Below are 20,975 nucleotides of genomic sequence, written 5' to 3' on the forward strand. Positions count from 1 at the left end.
ATAGCATGAGCTATCAAGTGACATGTTTCAACAGCCTGGGTATAGAGCTGTTACCACTCCAATTATCAACGACAACAGCATGGAGGGGAACCCTATCAACACCAAATATCCTTATAGGCAAGCAGTTGGATCTTTGATGTACCTGACATTTGGGACAAGACCAGACATATCCTATGCTGATTGAGTGATATGTAGAAGTCTTCAAAATCCAACAGAATGTGATGTAATAAGGGTAAAAAAAAAATTTCGCTCTTTGAGACACACATATGACTACAGATTTATTTAAAAAACAGATGAAGACAAAGGCATTCCTTACTGCTATAGTGATGCCAGTCATGGAGGTGATTTAGGAACTGATCAATACACCTCAAGTGTTCTTTGTCTGTCTTTGGTGCATCTGTAAGTTGGATGAGTCAGTTGCGGTCTCTACTCCAGAAGTTGAAGTTGTAGCAAATAGTGAAGCAGCATGAGAAATTGTTTCAAGAGAGTTCTAACTGAACTTTGGCAGCTGAAGGATTTGAAACTTTGCCTACAAGTGGACAATGAAGCTGCTGTTCAACTCATAGTGAATCCTGAATTTCACCAACAGACAAAAGATATTCATCTCAGACTCTTCTTTGTTTGAGAGTCAATTACAGATCGTGAAATTACAATTTCAAGATTAAATACAGAAATCAGCTTGTGGATTTATTAAAAAAAATTATTTGTTGTCTGACTATGATGGTTGTAAAATAATATGAGAGTGTTTAAGTTATTAAAGAAGGGAGAGTGTTAAAGTTTTCTGTTGTGGTCAGCTTTATTTAAACAATCTAAAGGACATATAAATATCTCTGTCTTACCAGATACAGATTCTTTTACACTCTTTCATTATCACTATACGTGTTAACGTGTAGACATTTAATAAACCAATGTTTTCAAATGAAGAAAAACTTAGGTTGCCCCTAAATAATCAAATAAGCACTGCCATGGCTTCATTGTTTTTCTGCATGTTGCCACCATCTCCAGATTGACTAAGGTGTCCTGCTGCTGACATAGGACAATGACAGTTGTCAGCTGATGGTGCCTGTGTCTTTGTAGCAACAGGTGCTACAGCTCCTCCATCAGTCTCACTGAGGGGCATCCCACATGAAACAGCTCACGGCCATATGGACGATGACGTCACATGGATGGTGGATGGTTGTTAGGGCTTTTAGGGCTGCCAGGCACACCATCTACCATCTCTGCAATCATATTCCCCTTTCTGAGAACTCAATCAGTTATGGGTGCCTCCTGCAAACAGGTTATGCCAGATCTCTCATGGGTGTCATGTGACTCATCTTTGTTAATTATTTTTCCCATTTTCCCCATACTGTTATGTTGCAGCTGATGACAATAGCTACTACTACTACTAGGGCACTTGACAAACTTTTTTTGTCAAAGGTATTTTGTTCACCCTAACGGGCCAAAGCTAATGCGACTGCCTTCTGGCTATTCTAAGCTCATAGTTTCATCAAACACCAGAACTATTCCACTTCATTCTGCCTCCAATGACCTGGAAGAATATTTTGTCTGCATTTATGACCCAAATGCCAAAGGCCACTAAGACAGCCATATCTGAATTAGCTCTCAGTGCTTTTCTAGTTTCTCACAGAGTGATGCCCATCACCAGCCACAATACAACAAAGCTGCTACAGGGATGATCAGTTGGTTGCTCAGTTTGGAGTGAAAGGGACCAAACTGCAAGGTCAGCAGGCCCTTCATCCATTAAGTGGCAAACCAGGAGTGGTTGTCAAAGGTAGGAGGAGAAAGAAAAATCCTGGAAAGCCCAAGTGTAACTAAAATAATAAAAAAACAGAAACAAAAGCCCAGAAAAAGACAGCACAGACAAGTTGTTAAACAATCAATCAAGACAAGGCTTTAAAACTGAGACATGAAAAGGAACGAAGAGAATAAAAAGGTGGAAAGGGTAGAGGCCAGGCTGAGACACCATGCAAGTGCCCCCACGGGACCCTGCACTAGGGAGGGTGGAGGGGGAGGGGGGAGGGCAGTAGGGGGTGCCCAATCAACCACCACTCATGGGGGCAAAAAGCCATACCTTTACAGACAGGAACAGAAACTACCTTTGCAGGCAAAACGTAACACCAGTTTCAGGAAGATTAAGATGTCCCTCAAAGCAGCCAAATTAAGGCAGTCTATGAGAAAGTGGGCCACCATCAGGTGGGTTCCACATCGGCAGTGAGGGTAATCCTCAAATTGGAGAATGTTGGCATGGGTCAAGCAAGTGTGGCCAACACGGAGTCGACAGAGGATGATGGATTCCCTGTGAGAAGTATGTAGGGAAGACTGCCAAGTGATCATGGTCTCCTTAATTTTCCTCAGTTTGTCTGGGGAGATCAGGCCAGACCATTCTGTGTTCCAGACTTCCATCAATCAATAGTGTATACACAACTGAAGGTCCAGTTCAGGGACCCTCATTTTCAGATTCATCATCCTGTTGACCAGCTTGCCCAGCTGGTCAGCTCATTCATTTTCTTGAATCCCAACATGAGTGGGGGTCCAAATGAAAATGACTGGCTGTCCAGCTCAATGTAGGTCAGAGACAAGATCTTGGATAGCTGTAACCAGTGGGTGAGGAGAGTAGCACTGGTCTATAGCCTGAAGGCTCTAAGGGAGTCACTACTGATTAGGATGCTCTTGCCAGTGCAAGACTGAAGATCGCTAAGGGCTAGTTTAATGGCCATCAATTCAGGAGTGAAGAAACTGCAGCCATTTGGCAGAGAGTGGAGTTTATTGCACTGTGCGTGTGTGCATGCAAAGCCTGTTCATCCATCAACTGTTGAGTCATCAGTGAGTACCACTTCCAAACCCAGATACGTCTCAAGGACAACCAAGAACAAACAGCAAGAAATTGTTGGGTCAATGAAATCTTTTGCCCAAACAAGACTTTGAGACAAATTCGAGGTCAGGGCATAAGCCATGGAGGCAGATGCGATATTTCCCTGACCAGAGGCAACAGTGGAGGCAGTTTCATTTACAGATAGACATACTTCAATTGTAAAACCAGTTCTGGGTCGCTGTTTTGGGAGGTGGAGCTCCCTTCCAGAGAAAATGACACAGTAGTTGGGATATTCAGGAAAGCTAAAAATGTGTATAGTGTAATTCAGTAGCTGTTCGCACCCAGTAGGTAATGGACTCCAGGATCAACTAATAAGCTTTTCACAGGGATAGTTCAAAAGGCTCCTGTTGAAAGTCAGACTCCACAATGAGGAATGGAGTCCAGTATCTACTATGCTGAGGGTGATGCTGAACCAAATGCAAGACTCCCGTAGTCAAGATAGGACAGAAACAGGACTTTGTAGAGCTGCAAAAGGGTAGTGATCTGCATCCCAGCTTGTGTCACTCAGGCAGCAAAGTGTATTGAGGTGTCGCCAGCACTTTCACTTTAGTTAACAAAGGTGGGGAAGCTATGTCAACCGAGAATTGAAGACCATTCCCAAACGTCTTGGCAGCTGAAAACTGAAAGCTGAGGATGAGGATGAGAGTCCACGACTGCACCTTTCATGTGGCACCTTGTAGATTATGCTCAGCAACAGCCATACTAGAAGAGCAACAATAAAATAAAAAATTATCAGCACATAAAAAGGGTGATACCAAAGACCCCACAGCTACCGCTAGACCATTGATGGCCACCAGAAAGAGAGGGACACTGAGTACAGAGTCCTTTAGTCCTCCAGGACCCTGTTCCTGTGGATATGGGGCATACTGAGTAAGGCATCCACTTGAACCTGGAACATATGGTGGAAAACGAAGTTCTTGACAAGAATCTGGAGTGAACCATGGAGACCTGACTCATTTGACATTGTAAGGAAGAGGTGATGCTATGCCATGTCATAAGCCTTCTGTAAGTCAAAAAAAGACAAAGATGAGGTGCTGATGATGTGTGAAGGCCAGGTGTGGACTCCATGTGAACCAAATTATCGGCAGTGGAGCAGCCTTTGTGAGAACCACCCTGCAATGCAGCCAAAAGGCCCTGAGACTCAAGGAGCCAACACAGCTGTTTGGTCACCATGCATTTGAGCAACTTACAGTGAATGTCAGTAAGGCTGACTGGGCAATAACTGTCCATCTTGATGGGATTCTTACCCAGTTTCAGTACTGGAACTATTGTGCTTTCTCGCCACTGAGTTAGGAACTCACCCTCATTCCAGATATGATTAAAGAGGGCAAGGATGTGATGCTGACAATCCTTTAAGAGATGTTTCAGGATTTGATTGTGGATGCACTCTGGCCCTGGGGCAATATCAGGGCAACGGCCTAGAACACTAGCGAGTTCCCATTCTCTGAACGGAGCATTATATTGCCCCAGCTGGTGAATAGTAAAAGATAAGCACATTTGCTCCACCTGCTGTTTTATGAGTTGAAGGGTAGGGCAGCAGTTCTCAGACACAGATGCATGAGCATAATGTTCAGCAAAATATTTGGTGACAGAGTCTGGATCAGTATAAATGGCACCACATGAGGAAATACTTGGTACACCTGCAGGGAACTGGATGCCATAGAGGTGTCTGACCTTCGCCCATACCTGTGATAGAAACTATGTGATCCAATGGTAAAAATGTACCATTCCCAGGATTCTTGATTTCATTATTTTATGAGGTAGTGGACACAGGCACAGAGCCGTTTAAGGGCTATGAGGTGCTCCAGAGAAGGGTGCTGCTTGTGGCAATGGAGAGACCACCTTTCAATGGGGGACTCCCAAGGAATAGGAGATGGCTTGGTTGGCTGCCAAAAAAATAGCTGCCACTGTATGCTGAACAACCACATTGATACTGCCTTGCGATGGGGAGCTAAGGATGAAAGCAGAGGTGAACCCATCCCAGTTAGCATTGCAGAGAACCCATCTGGGCAGGAATCCAGGGGAGCAACACTAAGGGAGGGACAGGAAGATTGGGAAGTGGTCACTGCCACACAGTTCATTGTGGAGTCTCCAGTGGATAGATGGTAGAAGACCAGGGCTGCCAAAGGGAAGATCAATGGCCAAATAAGTTCTGTGTGCCACACTGAAGTGTGTAGGGTACCAGAGTTGAAGAGGCACAGATCGAGCTGTGCCAGTATAGTTTTGATTTATTTACCATGGCCAGTGACCATTATTCCACCTCACAAAGGATTATGGGCACTGAAGTTGCCAAAGACAAGAAAAGATGGGGGGAGCTGACAGAGTAATGCAGACAGTATATCCTGGGACATGACATCATTGGGAGGGAGATAAATGTTACAGATGTTAAAATACTGATGTGCCCTAACCCAAATAGCCACAGCCTCCAGAGGTGTATCAAGAGGCATAAGGTCACTACATATAGAGGCCAGAATATATGTACTAACTCTACCCCGTAACCTCTCATAGTCAGTATGATTCTTAAAATAACCTTGGAAGCCACAAATGGTAGAGGTCTGAGTTGCTGGAAATTATGTTCCCTGGGTGGCAATATAATATGCAGGGTAAGTACTTACAAGATGCCATAGCTCAGCCATGTGGTGGATAAATCCATTACAGTTCCACTTCTTCTTCTCCTTAGAAGATGAGGACTGGGAAGGTTTCCTTAGATTGGTTCCAGGGACACAGGAAGAACGAGAAGTCTGATGGCCAGCAGCCTGTGGTTCTTTTAGCCATCAACTGGTGTCTGGCTATGAACCAGCAGAAACTGTGGAAGGGAGAGTCGAGCTAGAGGAAGATGAGATGCCTCTATCTGGGGGATGGGGACTGAATATGTGAACTTGTCCAGGATCTTATACTCCTGGAGTTTCTTCTCTCACTTAAAAATGGAGCATTCTGGTGAACAGGGAGAATGGAACTCATCAAAGTTTACACAGATGGGGGAGGGGGGGAGTGCAACATTCAACAATCCCTGCAGACAGGGGTAGTGCTGCAACGGGAAGTCATATGTCTGAACTTCATACACTTGAAGCATCTCATAGAAAGTGGAATATAGGGTTTCACATCACACTGGTGGATCATCACCTTGACATTCTCATGCAACGTGTCACCCTCAAAAGCCAGGATGAAAGCCCTGGTAGCAACTTTATTTTCATTTGGACCCTTTTGGACACAATGGATGAAGTTCACACCCTGTTGCTCTAAGTTGGCCCACAGCTCATTGTCAGATTGGAAAAGAAGATCACAGTGAAAGATGATGCCTGGAACAATTGAGACTCTTGTGGGGGATGACAGTCCCTGGAATGTCACCCAACTTTTCACAATAGAGCAATGCCTGTGGATGGGCAGGGGATGACATTTTAATCAGCAGGTAACTGATCATCTTAGAGATGGCTGCAACTTCCCCATTTTTGTCTTCAAGTTATTGACAAAAACATAGAGGCTTTTTAGCCAAAAAGGTCTCCCCATCAGTCCTAGTACAGACTAAGTATTGGGGGAGTATTTTCCTCCTTGTCATCTAGTCCCACATTCCACCCACAGTGAGGCCAGGGAAGAGAACATGGTGGGAGAGTATTTTATTGCTTCATACAAGGCCTTTCCATTCAAAGAGACTGCTGGAGCTTTGTGACCACCAGCTGAAGAAAGTTTAAATTGCTTCGTGTGTGAACTATCTGCCATGGTGTCACCCACTCTAAATGGGGGCTCTCCCCATGGGTGCCATCCAGCCTCAGCAATGGCAACTTGGCCAATAATCCATTGCTGGGACTCCCCATGTCCCAGTCATGATGGGCATGTACTCCAAGGCATACATGGGGAGTGTGCCCCCACCCCCCTTACAATGGGATTGGTTCTGTGTTTGGTTTTGGGCATACTACTACAACAGGAAGGAAGGGTGCCAGGTGTTAAAATTATGAACAACTTCAGTTGGGAATATGACATAGATAATATTGTGGGGAAGGCAAGCCAAAGGTTGCGTTTCATTGACAGGACACTTAGAAGATGCAACAAGTCCACTAAAGAGACAGCTTACACTACACTCGTTCGTCCTCTGTTAGAATATTGCTGCACGGTGTGGGATCCTTACCAGGTGGGATTGACAGAGGACATCGAAAGGGTGCAAAAAAGGGCAGCTCGTTTTGTATTATCACGTAATAGGGGAGAGTGTGTGGCAGATATGATACGCGAGTTGGGATGGAAGTCATTAAAGCAAAGACTTTTTCGTCGCAGTGAGATCTATTTACGAAATTTCAGTCACCAACTTTCTCTTCCGAATACGGAAATATTTTGTTGATCCCAACCTATATAGGTAGGAATGATCATCAAAATAAAATAAGAGAAATCAGAGCTCAAACAGAAAGGTTTAAGTGTTCGTTTTTCGCGCGCTTTTCGGGAGTGGAATGGTAGAGAGATAGTATGATTGTGGTTCGATGAACCCTCTGCCAAGCACTTAAATGTGAATTTCAGAGTAATCATGTAGATGTAGATGTAGATGTAAGGGCACAGAAGCAGAGTATACACCACAGTGGGTGAATTTCCCAGCATGATGTGAACTTCTGTAAAATTTGGAAAAGATGGCAGGTCAAACCCAGTAAATGGGCCCATATAACTGTTAATGGAGTGTGAAGATAGTGCCAGGAGTGAAACTGGAAATCAAGACCAAAATCATGAACCAAGTCCAAGAAGGGTCTACACCAAAACGACCATCCAATGGGAAGTCAGAGGAGGTAACCAATAGTTGAAGTGTAGGTTTGCAGCACAGGAAGAGGAAGTAAGGCTGCAAAGGTTGGGGCCCCGTGCAAGCCAAGCACATACTCACCAAAGTGTGGTGAGCAGCCAGGGGTGCTACATGGGTGACCCCACCACACACTGGTCAACCTTTTACCACTGGTGCTGGCTCGAGTTGAAGAAGAAGCAATGCCTTTTCATATGGGCACTCCCATCTGAACACACACTATTGGGCAGACCCTTTGATAGTGATGGGACGTGATTTCAGTGCAACCAGGCCATGAAGTGGTCCTGGTGACAACTGACAGGGTTGGTCTGCAGGCATTGAAATCAACTTTGGTTGTGGTGTCCTAACCAGAAGTCACCACCTTCTGAGTGGATATTGTAGCAGTAGCCACCTCTGCACTATAATCTGCAGCATCTCACAGGGGACAACAGATGTTTAGTCCTTTCATGTCTTTCATGCCAGCTGCTGCAGATATCTTTGGTCTTTAACCCTGTTCTGTTGCCAGTGGAGTCACCAGTACCTCCAGAGTCTCAATCTGTGCAGCCAGCTTCTGCTTCTTCACCTTCTCTTCTGTGTCAGAGCTCTGACCCCTTGGGAGTGTCAGCCAGCATGCTACTGCCACACTGTCCTTCACCATACTGACCAGGTTAGTTTTGGCCCTACATGCTTCCTCAGGTGAGGAGATATCTTGACACTACAAGCAGTGAACAATGCAGCATCTCCCAGCGTGCATGTGATGTCATAAATAATCTAGACTCCGGAAACATTTGTTTAATATGAGGAATGACCCCAGACATGGTTGCACAAGCAACAGTTTATAAGTAGCTCGCAAATAATATAATTTGAAAAGCAGTTACTTTTATTGTTCTTTTTTTTCTTATTTACAATGACTGAAAACAAAAATTACTTGTTATGAGGATCAATGTACAGTACTAAAATTACTTCTAGATTCAATAATTTTCACATATTTTCACCATAAAATGCAAGCATATTTGTGGTGCTTTTGCACATAATACTGTGACATGATATTCAATCCTACAATTACAGTACATACACATGTTTAAGCTTAAACTCTATTATTATATACATTTCTTATATATAAAATAAATAAATAAATAATGAAGATGTTATGATTTGGTTCAATTTGGAGCCACAATTTTTTAAAGACAAGCAGCACACATTTTTAAGAAAAATATAAACTCTGTTAACTTGGATACATCAACAATTGCATAATAATAATGCTGAAGGCTGTAATACATGAAAAAGTCTAGAAAAGACCTTTACCCAGCACTGGATGTGGGACGACCAATGATTAGTAATCATAATGATGATGATGATAATAATATTGACAATAACAATAATAATAATAATATCCTTAACAGGAATCGAGGTATTCAGTACAAAATTTAGACAGCATGACAAAGCTGTAGTCATGTGCTAACTCACTGAATTAAATGTGTATTAAACTCATTCTTTGAGGTGTTTCACTTTGTGAACTGCTGTCACTGGATAAATATGAGCCTGTATCAGACTGAAAAAGAAAGGCAGTATTAATTCCATACTACATTACTTGTGACATCTAATTTTTTGATTGAACATTGACTTATAAATAGACAAAAACTAACAAAGGAAAATTTGTTATATTGCACAATTACTAAAAACGGCTATTTGACTGGTACTGCTTATGTATCACATATTATCCATATTTTGTTAGTTCTTATAATCGGTTATGGACTTCTCAACAGCAGATATACAATGAACAAATTAAATGTCTTTAAACTGAAGTTTCTGCACCATGCATGACTAGCAAGAAAATATATAACAAAAGACTAAAGGTGAAAGCACATACTCATATACTTGGCTTAAAGGCAAGCAAGTATTTACAACAGACACCACATCTATTTGCAGAAAAAACATGTGTTATTTACAGAATATATACAGGTAAAACTGTATCAGTGGATGAGCCTGCTTGCCCCTAATTTGTCAGATTTTAGGGAAGAAAAACATAGAAGCCAAAATTTTTACTTTTAGGAATACACTATTCAAGGTCTCTTTTATCATCTTGTAAAGAAAATCACTCTGCAAAGAGCCATGTTGATTGCACTCAGAGAAATAAGCAAAAGAAAACATTATATATGCAAGCAAAATGAATTTGGATTGTGTGTCCAATTGCAATGTATAGTATGGTGTTCACATGTGAATTTCTGAAATGTTTTGTAATACTGATAGTAAAGGAGTTTTGATTTTTCAACAGCTTTCCCTCCGCACTGCTCTCTTAACATCAATAAACATATACAGCAATGATGACTACTTTTAATGAGAGGTGTGCCATGTAGACTCTCAGATATGGCTAGCATATCAAACAATGCCTTGAAGGGTACCTGGTGGCACTTGCAATATATGAGAATGCTGTTCCCACAAACTTAGCAGCAAAATTCAAAATAATTAAACAGTTAATATTGCTTCCTTGACTGAGCAGCATGCCATTTATTATTGAATAGGAAAAGTATACCAAGATATGACAAAAATACATTTTCAACTTACAATCAGAAAAAAAATGATCAAGGCACAAACAAAATGCTCTGAATTTAAGAATTTTCAACTCTAATCTTTATGGGTTCCAGTGTATGTTCCTCACACAAGTATAAAATCTGTGGGTTTTGTTAACTGCCTATAACACTACAGCATGGAAAAAACTCCATATAACAGTATTGTAAGTAGCAGACAGTTTTAAATGGTTTTCGCTGTGTCAGATTTTCTGTAATTGATATCATTTAATATAACATTGAGCATGGGATGAATAGAGATAGAACATGTGCTCAAGTGATTTTCAAACCCAGAAGGTGCTTAATAAATTACTGTACACACAATATTAAGAGTAAACAATATTTTCTTGAGCAACTTCACAGGTTTAACAAAATAATAAGATGACCCTGAATGCTAGAAAGGTATGAAAAATAAGGGAACAGCTTTGAATTTTGCCCCACACATTATTTTTATCTGTCACGAAGCTTTGCAACATCTTCGCTATGATATTACTTTTGATAAAAGTTAGCATGATAAAATGATGCAGAGAAATGAGTACTCTATAACATAATCTTGAGAGGGTTCTACTTGTTATCTATGAAAATTCTGAATGATGTTACTTACTTGTGAGACAGACTCTTTAAGTTCTGAGAAAACAATGGGAGGCACAGGCTGTTTAGAACGTTTGTAATGTCTTTTTACACACCATATAGCCCCAGCAGATGCCACAATTAGACTGACAGCTACAGCTACAACTATAATGCTCACAGAAGCAACAGATGTCTCTGAAAATTAAATCATATGACATATAGTTAAAGAATCACCGAGTACTATGGTTCAAAAGTTTTATCAAATTTTCCACATAACTTACCACTAATGTTGATTTGTATGATGTCAGTGGCTTCAGATCTATCATCTTGTAATTCTGCTGCACATGTCCATTTACCAATATCTTCATTCTGCAGATTATTGATCTGCAGACCACATATGCCACTTTCCAGTCCATCACCATAATATATATATTTTTCTTTCATGACCCCTGGGATTGCAGGTATATTTGTACCATCTGGCCGTATGAATCTGCAGTAAGAAAGACTTGAGCCCTGAGGTACTGAGAGGCATGTAATGTAAGCTGTAACTCCTGGGGAGACTAACAAACTGTTTTCTTCTGCTGATAATCTTGTTCCTGCATAAAGAAATCCTCAGGTTTATTATTTTTCAATTGTGAATCTCAATTATTGTACCTAAATGTATATCTTTCTTCCATTTGTTGGAAAATGAACTATTAGGTTAGGCAACATAAACCAAGGTTGGCAGCAATTAAAACTATAATAATTGGGTGAGATTATTTTAATGTAAGTCAGAATGCTTTTTTATCATCATGGATTAACTTGAGTAAGATCCGTACATAGCCGTTACCTGTTAACCACAGGAAGGCGTCTAAGCAATGATAACTACTCTTTCTTTTGTGGGCTCCTTGGGGTTTACCATTTCAGCAAACAGAGAATGACTACATGTGCCTGTGCATGAAGTGAATGGATGCATGATGATTGTGAAGTCAGGTAAATATACTTATGGTAAAATTACAAAACATAGTCATTAAAGCCTTGAAATAATCAAACCTTTGGTAGTTCTTCGAATGATTAAACGCAAATCTGATATTTTAGTTTTACAATATATGTAGAACATTTAAAAAAGAACTGAAATGTTTAATTCTTTCTATTTTATTTTACGTTTCTTTTTGTAGTGGAACATGTCACACTTGTCAGCCAACATCATTTTCACAAGGAGGGGTGGGTCCTTCACACATGTGATGAGTGACACTACTGAGCAGCGCAAACATTTAGTCAAGTGCACTGTGAACGATGAGACAGTGCACCATATCCTTACATTGCAGGGGCCCTGTTCATTATAAGGCTCAGTGCCTAGTGCCAGGTAGACTCCGTACAGCAAAGAATATTGCAGATGAGTTATTCAATGCAGAGATTGCGAGACCATTAGACAACACATTTGTGTCAAAAAAGGAAGGTCTGATAGAATATGTAAGGACTATTGTTTACTAAATGCACGAACAATTTCAAACAGGTACTTTATTCTGGACATTCCGAATTTTTATTAAGCTTTGGCAGGGGCATGTGTCTTCAGTGTAATCGATTACAAGAGGGCTTACCTTTAGATCTCCATGCAAGAGGACATATCTAAGACATCTTTTATTACTCCATTTGGACTGTATCAGTGTCTTTTCATGCCTTATGGACCCGAAAATGCCACACAGACCAAGCAGCATTTTACTGATAAAATTTTAAGAGATGTTCCTTTTTCTTATACATACCTCAATGACATTTTTTTAAAAATCAAATCCATCAGATCATGAGGTACACCTGTGTTCTGTGTTAGATATGCTTTATCACCATGGCATGGAAATCAATACGGAAAAATGCCAACTGGGCCAGGACACAGTCATGTTCTGAGGGCATACATTAGTGCATGAGGAATCTCTTCCCAACTGCATAGAAAACAGCACTGCTTCAAGCTCTCCCCAGTCACAAATGTGTGAAGAATTAAGGCAGTTCTTGGGAACCATCAACTTCTATAGGCAGCATCTACTGCAGGCTGCAGCTATAGAAGCACTGCTAACAGACTCTGGCAGGGAAAAATAAACATTGTAGGAAACTGCTGATATGGGCTTTGGAAGTGCTCAAGGCCTTCAATAACATTTCAAACTATTCCTCCAAGAAGCTGTGACTTAAGTACACCCAATAACCAATACCCTATTATCTATCATCACTGAAATGAGTGACATAGCCATAGGCACTGTACTCCAGCAATTAGTAGATGGGGTCCAACAACCTTGGACTATATGAGTCAACATACAAAAGATGTGCAACATATTCAAGGGGCCTACAATGCAGTGGCACACTTCCTCTCGAGAATCAATGCTTTTTCAGTATGTAGTAATTATAATGAAGCTGATTCAGCAGAGGAGATGGATGCTCATTTCAAAGAAATACTACAGGACTTCTCAGCAAGGCTGAAGTTTGAGTGCTGTCCCTTCCCTGTTTCACTCACACAAGTTTGGTGCAATATATCCACAGGGAAAATCAGGCCACTGGTTCCATCTCAGATGAGAGGACTTGTATTTGATAACCTTCACAATTTTCTCATCTGGGCATGCATCCCATTACATGCTGGAACCATGCCTGCATTGCATGTCAATACTACAATACAGGTCTGCTATCCTGGCCATTATGACATTCTGGTGGGTAGCTTTCAGTACATACATTTGGCTTTAGTAGGCCCCAACCAGATTCTGGTGGTTACAAATTTATTCTGTCAGCAGCTGACAGAGTAACGTGGTGGGTCAAAACAATGAAAGCAATAAAAGAAAAGTTTTGGAGCACTGAGTAAATTTCTCACATGTGAATGTGCACATTACCACTTGCCTGGCAAACAATACTGCCTTTTATGTATTTTGATGAAAGTGAAAGTTGTTGGAGATGTTAAAATAATCTTGCCCTACTTTTCCTGAATTATTCTCAGATCATTAGTTCTAGTCAATGGTAAAATAAGCACTTGTATTAAGGAAAATATTTTGGAAAACAGTACTTCTCCACACTGTGGCAACATTTCAGAATTTAATCTTTTCTGTATGACTGGACCGGGTCTATTATTCAAAAAGAAAGGATTATTCAGACAAAATCAAATGGATTAGCTGGGCTTGAAAGCATACTGTAAGGTGTTTACTCTGCAGTAGCAATACATTATGTATATGGGCAACAGGAAGAGTGTAGTAGCTGATAACTATAGTTTGCCAGAAGTAGTTTGTTCAATGTTGGATTGCATGTTAGTACCATACAACTGTCCACTGAAATATGGAAAAAGTCATATGACGGTTAAAATATCAGTTATTGTAGGATGAAAAAAATTAACAAAATGTGTTAGTAAAAATTCAACATCAAACTGTAATTCAATAGTGTCATCAGTGTAAAGTGCGACAGTATAAATAGCTATTGAGGTCTTCTAAATTATTCAAATATAAGCATATGGAGTTTACACAGATCAGAAATGCACATGAAATATAATTTTCATTATGGAACAGCACTGCAGTTTCTCTCTAAAATAAATTAAGATTTTTGTTAATATAATATGATATATTACAGTATTTACCTGAAATGAAAACAGATCTTGAGATGATAATCTCATCACCAGCAGAATATGTGCCTCCCATATGACACTCCCAGATACCAGAGTCAGAATAATTAGTAGTTTCAACAGATATTTTGCATTTTCCCACTGAAAGTAAATCATCATCCTGCTCAGGCACTATCTGGGATCCACCGGGATGGTGCATCCAACAATATGCAAGAATTACGTTAGCTTGGCAACTAACTTCTAGTTTTGAACCAAAAACAGCCAGAATTTCGTTTTTGCTGTCTGACACATTTTCTGAAATCCAGACTCAAATCAGCATTGATACTATTCAGAAGTAAAGGGACAGTATAAGTACATAGGAAACATAACTCTAATTTGACGGTAACACTGCTTTCGGAGTTCTTTAAGCCGACTTACATTACACAGATTATAATCTTGGACACTGAGAGCACATCTTAAAAAAAAAACTATCTACCATTAGGTTATCATTTAATGTCAGAGTTACCTAAAAATTTCTCTAGGGACTGTCTTGTAGTATTACAATATTGTGTCTCCTTGTAGCCACTTAAAACATGATAATGTTTATATTTCATTCTGTAGGTAGGAAGATACTGCACATTCCACATTCTTGTGACTCACTCCTAATTATTTTATGGCAATTCATCTGAGTTACAATTTGGTAAATTCTACAATATTCAGGGTTCTCTCTTATCATGAGGTCTAGGGCAACATTAAATAAATGAATCCTACCTACTTATGTGTTTTTGTAACTATAAACTGTCTTGTGACATTAAAATGTAAATGTGTTTATTGTGAACAGCAAATTTTATGTTACCTGCAACACAGAAGATTTCCATATTATGTGTAGTAATTAAGTTGAAGACTAGGGTGTGGATTTTATGTAATTACATATTCTGTTCCTTCATATGTATTTATAAGAAAAACTATAACTTCTATGCATTACACTGAAAGAACCCCTATTTCAAAGTTTTAAATTACATGATTTAAAGATTTTGAGATATAATACATATTTTAAACTATACTACACAATTTTTCATATTTTAATATTATTACTTAATTATTATACATTTTATCAAGCCCCATACATTTTCACTAAATAGTAACAATGAAGAAAAAATTAAGTTTTAGCATTGTGTTTCTAACATTGTCATCAATCACATTACACTGAAAGCTACATTGCACAAGTGATTCAACAATGATTCATTTTAGATGCTTTACATCCTTATCTACACTACACTAGGTGAATGGCAGAGGATACGTCTCATTGTACCAGTTATTTGGGTTTCTTCCTGTTCCATTCACATATGGACCAAGGGAAAAATGAGTTTGAATGCCTCTGTTTGTGCAGTAATTATTCTAATCTTGTCCTCATGATCCCTATGTGAGTGATACATAGGGGGTTGTTGTATATTCCTAGAGTAATTGTTTAAAGATGATTCTTGAAACTTTGTTAACAGATCTTCTCAGGATAGTTTACACCTATCTTTATGATTCTTCCAGTTCAGTCCCTTCAGTATCTGTGACAATCACCCATGAATTAAACACACCTGTGACCATTCATGCTGCCCTTGTCTGTGTATGTTCAATGCCCCTGTTAGTCCTGTCTGGTACAGGTTCCTCACCCTTGATCAATATTCTAGAACTGATCACATGAGTGATTTGTAAGTAAACTTCTTTGTAGATTGATTGCACTTCCCCAGATATTTGTATAAGTTGGCCAAATCCAACAGTGACTCACTGATCATAGGATACTATGTTTCTTTGCTTTGTGAAGTGAAAAAATTTACATTTCTGAACATTTAGAGCAAGTTGCCAATTTCCACACCATTTTGAAATCTATCAGAGTGTGACTGCATATTTTTTTTGCAGATTCTGCCAGATAATACTTCATTACAGATAACTGCATCATCTGAAAAAAGCTTGATTTTGTTAGTAAAATTGCCTGCAAGTTCATTAATATACAACATGAACAGCAAGGGTCCAAATACACTTTCCTGGGACAAACCAAAAGTTTCTTCTACATCTGATAATGGCTCTCCATCTGAGATAACATGCTGTATCCTTCCTACCAAAAAGTCCCCAGTCCAGTTACAAATTTCACATGATCCACCATGTGATCATACTTTTCACAATAAGCATAGCTAGGGTACTGAGTGAAATGTTTCATGGAAATCAAGAAATAGTGCATCTACCTGGTTGCCTTGTTTCAAAGCTTTCTGTATATCATGTGAGAAATGAGTGAGTTGGGTTTCACATGATTGATTATTATCAAAGTCCATGCTGGTTGGCATTGAGGAGATCATTCTGTTCAAGATATCTCATTATGTTCGAGCTCAGAATATTTTCTAAGACTTGATAGCAAATCAGTGTCAAAGATATTGATGGTAGTTTTGTGGATCTCTTCTACTACCCTTCTTCTACACAGGTGTGACCTGTGCCTTTTCCCAAGAAACGGGCATGGTTTTTTTGTTCAACGAATTTATGATGGATTATAGTTTCAAGAGGGGCAAACTCAGCCACAATTTCATTACAGAATCTGAGAGGAGTTCCATAATGCCCTGTGCAGTTTTAACAATTTCTGTTGTTTCTCAACAGCACTGATACTAATACTTGTTTCATTCATCTTTTCAGTGAGGCTTAAATTGGGGCAATTCTCCTGGGTTTTCCTATGTAAAGGAACATTTGAAAGTGGAGTTAAGAATTTCAGACATTGCTTCACTATCCTCAATTTCACTTCCTGCATCATTCACTATGGACTGGACACTAACTTTGGTGCCACTAACAGTTTTTACACATGACCAGAATTTCCTTGGGTTCTGTGAAAAATCACTTGATAATATTCTGCTACAGTTGTCATTCAAGGCATCACACATTGCTCTCTTGACAAGCAAATGTGTTTCAATCAGCATCTCTCTGTACGTTGCCCATATGTTGCCCTAGGCTTTGTTTTACACCTATTATGCAGTAATCTCTGTTTCTTTAGAAGTTTCTTTAAACTGAGTGTGAACAGTGGAGGGTCCCTCACATTATGAACTGTTCTACTTGGTACATATCTATCCAGTCCATGGTCAATTAGTATTTCAAAATTGAGCCAGTGTTCCTCTACATCCTCCTGCCCTGTGCTGAAAGTTTCAAGTTCCTCATTGAGATCTTTCAGTACTAATTTTTTATCTAGTTTACTGGACATATATATCTTTCTGCTTGTTTTAGTTGTCCTTGTAGTTTGGTAATCATTGTTGCCACAACCACGTAATGGCCACTGATACCAGATCTGATGTGGACATCCTCAAACAGGTCGGATCTATTTGTTGCCATTAGATCCGATATATTTCCATTATGAATGGGGTTACTAGCTACCTGTTCTAGGTAATTTTCAGAGAAGACATTTAGTAAAGTTTCACAGTATGTCTCAGCATGCAAACCACTAACAAAACTTAATTTTCCCAATTAACTGCTGGATGATTAAAATCTCTCCTGAAGATACAGTACGATTGGGGAACTTACATACAAGTGACCTCAGGTTACTGGTTACATCAGGAGATGAATCTGGCGGATGATAGAAGGATCCAATTATCATTTTATGCTCAACCCTGATAATCTTGCCCAAACAATCTCATATGCAGCTTCAATTTCTATCTTGATGGCTTTGAGTTTCTTGTCAACTGCAACAAATATACCACCTCCAGTTCCCATTTGCCTATCTGATGCGGATAGTGGAGGTTAGCTAAGAGTGATTAACAAAGCTATGTATGAACTTATTTTTTAATTAAAATAACTGGCTTTATTTACAATAGTTGATTTTTCACATGCAACCAAATAATAATAATAATAATAATAATAATTACAAAGAATACTACTACTGCAAACAAGACAAAGATAAACAGCTGCAAACATGTAGACAAATTCTATGCACTAACAGTCAGAATGTGAGCATAAACAGGACAAGAACTGCAAACACAGGCAAATGAAATTATGAAAAATCTTTCCAATACTCCCACTGTTTAAGTGATTGCATTTACCAATTAACAACAATGAGCACAAATATAAAAATTTTTCTTTGGTTAATGTTTTGCTTAACAAATCAGCAAGTTGTTCTGTGGTACACACAAACTACTTCTATCACTTTTTCATGTAAGAAATGATAGTGTACTTCTATATGTATGGTGCATTTGTGATATTCAGGATATTTTGGTAACTTGATTGTGCTCTGGTTGTCAATTTGTAATGTAGTTGGTTCATTACACTTGATTCCCAGACCACATAGTAATTTTCTCAGCCAAATTGCGTACTTAGTAGCAGTAGCAGCAGCTACATATTTGGATTCAGTTGTACTTACAAGGGAACCTCCCCATTGCACCCCCCTCAGATTTAGTTATAAGTTGGCACAGTGGATAGGCCTTGAAAAACTGGACACAGATCAATCAAGAAAACAGGAACAAGTTGTGTGGAACTATGAAAAAAAATTAGTAAAATATACAAACTGAGTAGTCCATGCGCAACATATGCAACATCAAGGAGATTGTAGCAAAACGAGTGCCATGGTCCCGTGGTTAGCATGAGTAGCTGCGGAACGAGAGGTCCTTGGTTCAAGTCTTGCCTCGACTGAAAATGTTACTTTCTTTATTTTCACAAAGTTATGATCTGTCCGTTCGTTCATTGACATCTTTGTTCACTGTAAGAAGTTTAGTGTCTGTGTTTTGTGACTGCACCGCAAAACCGTGCGATTAGTAGACGAAAGGACGTGCCTCTCCAATGGGAACCGAAAACATTTGATCGCAAGGTCATAGCTCAACCGATTCCTCCACAGAAAAACACGTCTGATATATTCTATGCGACACTGGTGACGGCATGTGAGTCACATGACAGGAATATGTTGTCGAGCCACCTAACTTGTACACTTGGTGAATGGGTAAAAAGATTCTTCTATCTTGCGCGATTTAGGTTTTCTTGTGGATGTGATAATCACTCCCAAAAAAGTGATGAAAACATAAGAGTTTGTCACATAAACTGAAAATAAAAATTAAAACTTTTCACTCAAGGGAAGACTTGAACCTAGGACCACTCGTTTGGTAGCTGCTCTCGCTAACCACGGGACCACGGCGCTCCGTGACACCCATTGTCCTTGATATTGCCTATCTTTGCATGGACTACGCAGTTTGTATATTTTACTAATTTTTTTTCATAGTTCCACACAACTTCTTCCTGTTTTCTCGATTCATCTGTGTTCAGTTTTTCAAGGCCTAACCACTGTGCCAACTTATAACTAAATCTGAGGGGGGGTGCAATGGGGAGGTTCCCTTGTTAGAGTAACAACCTTTTGCCCATGAGAAGTCCAGGTTACAGGACCACCAGCCAAAAGTAAAACAAATCCTATTATAAAACCAACCAGCTGCATTTTGCTCCCGCAGTTTGTGTACTCTATACCATAATCTGGTGTATCAATTAAGTACCTGTAAATTCTTTTTACTGCTTGCCAATGTGCATTAGTATGGCTGTTCAAAAATCTGCTCACACTGTTCACTGCAAATGAAATATCTGGTCAAGAAATAACTGAAAAAAACATAAGAGATCCAACCACTTCACAATATGGTACTTTTTCACTCCTGAACTCTTCATCATTAAGTAACAGGTTCACATGAGGATCAGCAGGAACACTTGAACATTTTGCATCAGACATTCCACATTTCCCAGTTATTATTCTCATATACGGTTGTTGACATATTAATGTTTTCTTTCCCACAAGATCTCACTCAATTTACACTCCAACAAAGCAGTGACCTTCACTGACAGTGTTTTTAAAGACTTCTTTTAGTGTTGTAACAATTTTTTGAATTTTTTCAATTGACTTTGATGCAATGAGACCATCATCTACAAATAATGCTGACAAGATAATATCACCACTGATTACACCACTGAATAAACATTGATCAGTTTCAGTTTCTTGAAAGCTATAATCTGAAAGAAAGTCTATAAATTTCTTGATCCAATGCTGAGGAGCCTGCTTAAGTCTGTACAGTGATTTCTCAAGTTTGTAAACTACAGGTGTCTCTGTTTTAACTACCACTCCCTTGGGTATATCCATGTAAACTACTTCTTCAAGGCTTCCCATACAGAAATTCTGTATGAACATCAAACTGTAGCATCTCTAGATCATTATATGTGACAATCACCAAGAAAACTCTGAGTGACTCATATTGTATCACTGGTGAAAAATCCTCATTGTAGTTAACACCATAGTCCTGTTTGAAATCTCTTGAGCACAGCTGTGCTTTATACTGAGTAATCTTACCATCTGTGTCAAATAAAACCTTGAACACCTGTTTTGGGTAAATAACTCTCTGGGTTGGGTTGTTTGGGGGAAGAGACCAAACAGCGAGGTCATCGGTCTCATTGGATTAGGGAAGGACGGGGAAGAAGTCAGCCATGCCCTTTCAAAGGAACCATCCCGACATTTGCCTGGAGTGATTTAGGGAAATCACAGAAAATCTAAATAAGGATGGCCGGACCCAGGATTGAACCGTTGTCCTCCCGAATGAGAGTCCAGTGTGCTAACCACTGCGCCACCTCGCTCGGTAATAACTCTCTGGCTATTAGTTCTAGGAACTATCTTTCGGGTTTTGTTGTCTTCAT

General features: G+C 39.5%; 1 protein-coding gene across 1 annotated transcript in view; it reads right to left on the bottom strand.

Annotated features, from left to right (window-relative positions):
• Positions 1 to 8,775: 8,775 nt before the first annotated feature.
• The window catches only part of LOC126253156 (uncharacterized), a 169,627-nt gene continuing 157,427 nt past the window's right edge, over positions 8,776 to 20,975 (bottom strand). Inside the window, exons 8-11 of the mRNA XM_049954314.1 lie at positions 14,340 to 14,618; positions 11,044 to 11,358; positions 10,797 to 10,957; positions 8,776 to 9,177 (exon numbers count right to left, since the gene is read on the bottom strand). Coding sequence (XP_049810271.1) covers positions 9,097 to 9,177; positions 10,797 to 10,957; positions 11,044 to 11,358; positions 14,340 to 14,618 — 836 coding nt within the window. The 3' untranslated portion in view covers positions 8,776 to 9,096. The remainder of the gene's footprint in view (positions 9,178 to 10,796; positions 10,958 to 11,043; positions 11,359 to 14,339; positions 14,619 to 20,975) is intronic.

This window comes from Schistocerca nitens, chromosome 4, assembly GCF_023898315.1.
Source record: "Schistocerca nitens isolate TAMUIC-IGC-003100 chromosome 4, iqSchNite1.1, whole genome shotgun sequence".
NCBI classification, from domain to species: domain Eukaryota; kingdom Metazoa; phylum Arthropoda; class Insecta; order Orthoptera; family Acrididae; genus Schistocerca; species Schistocerca nitens.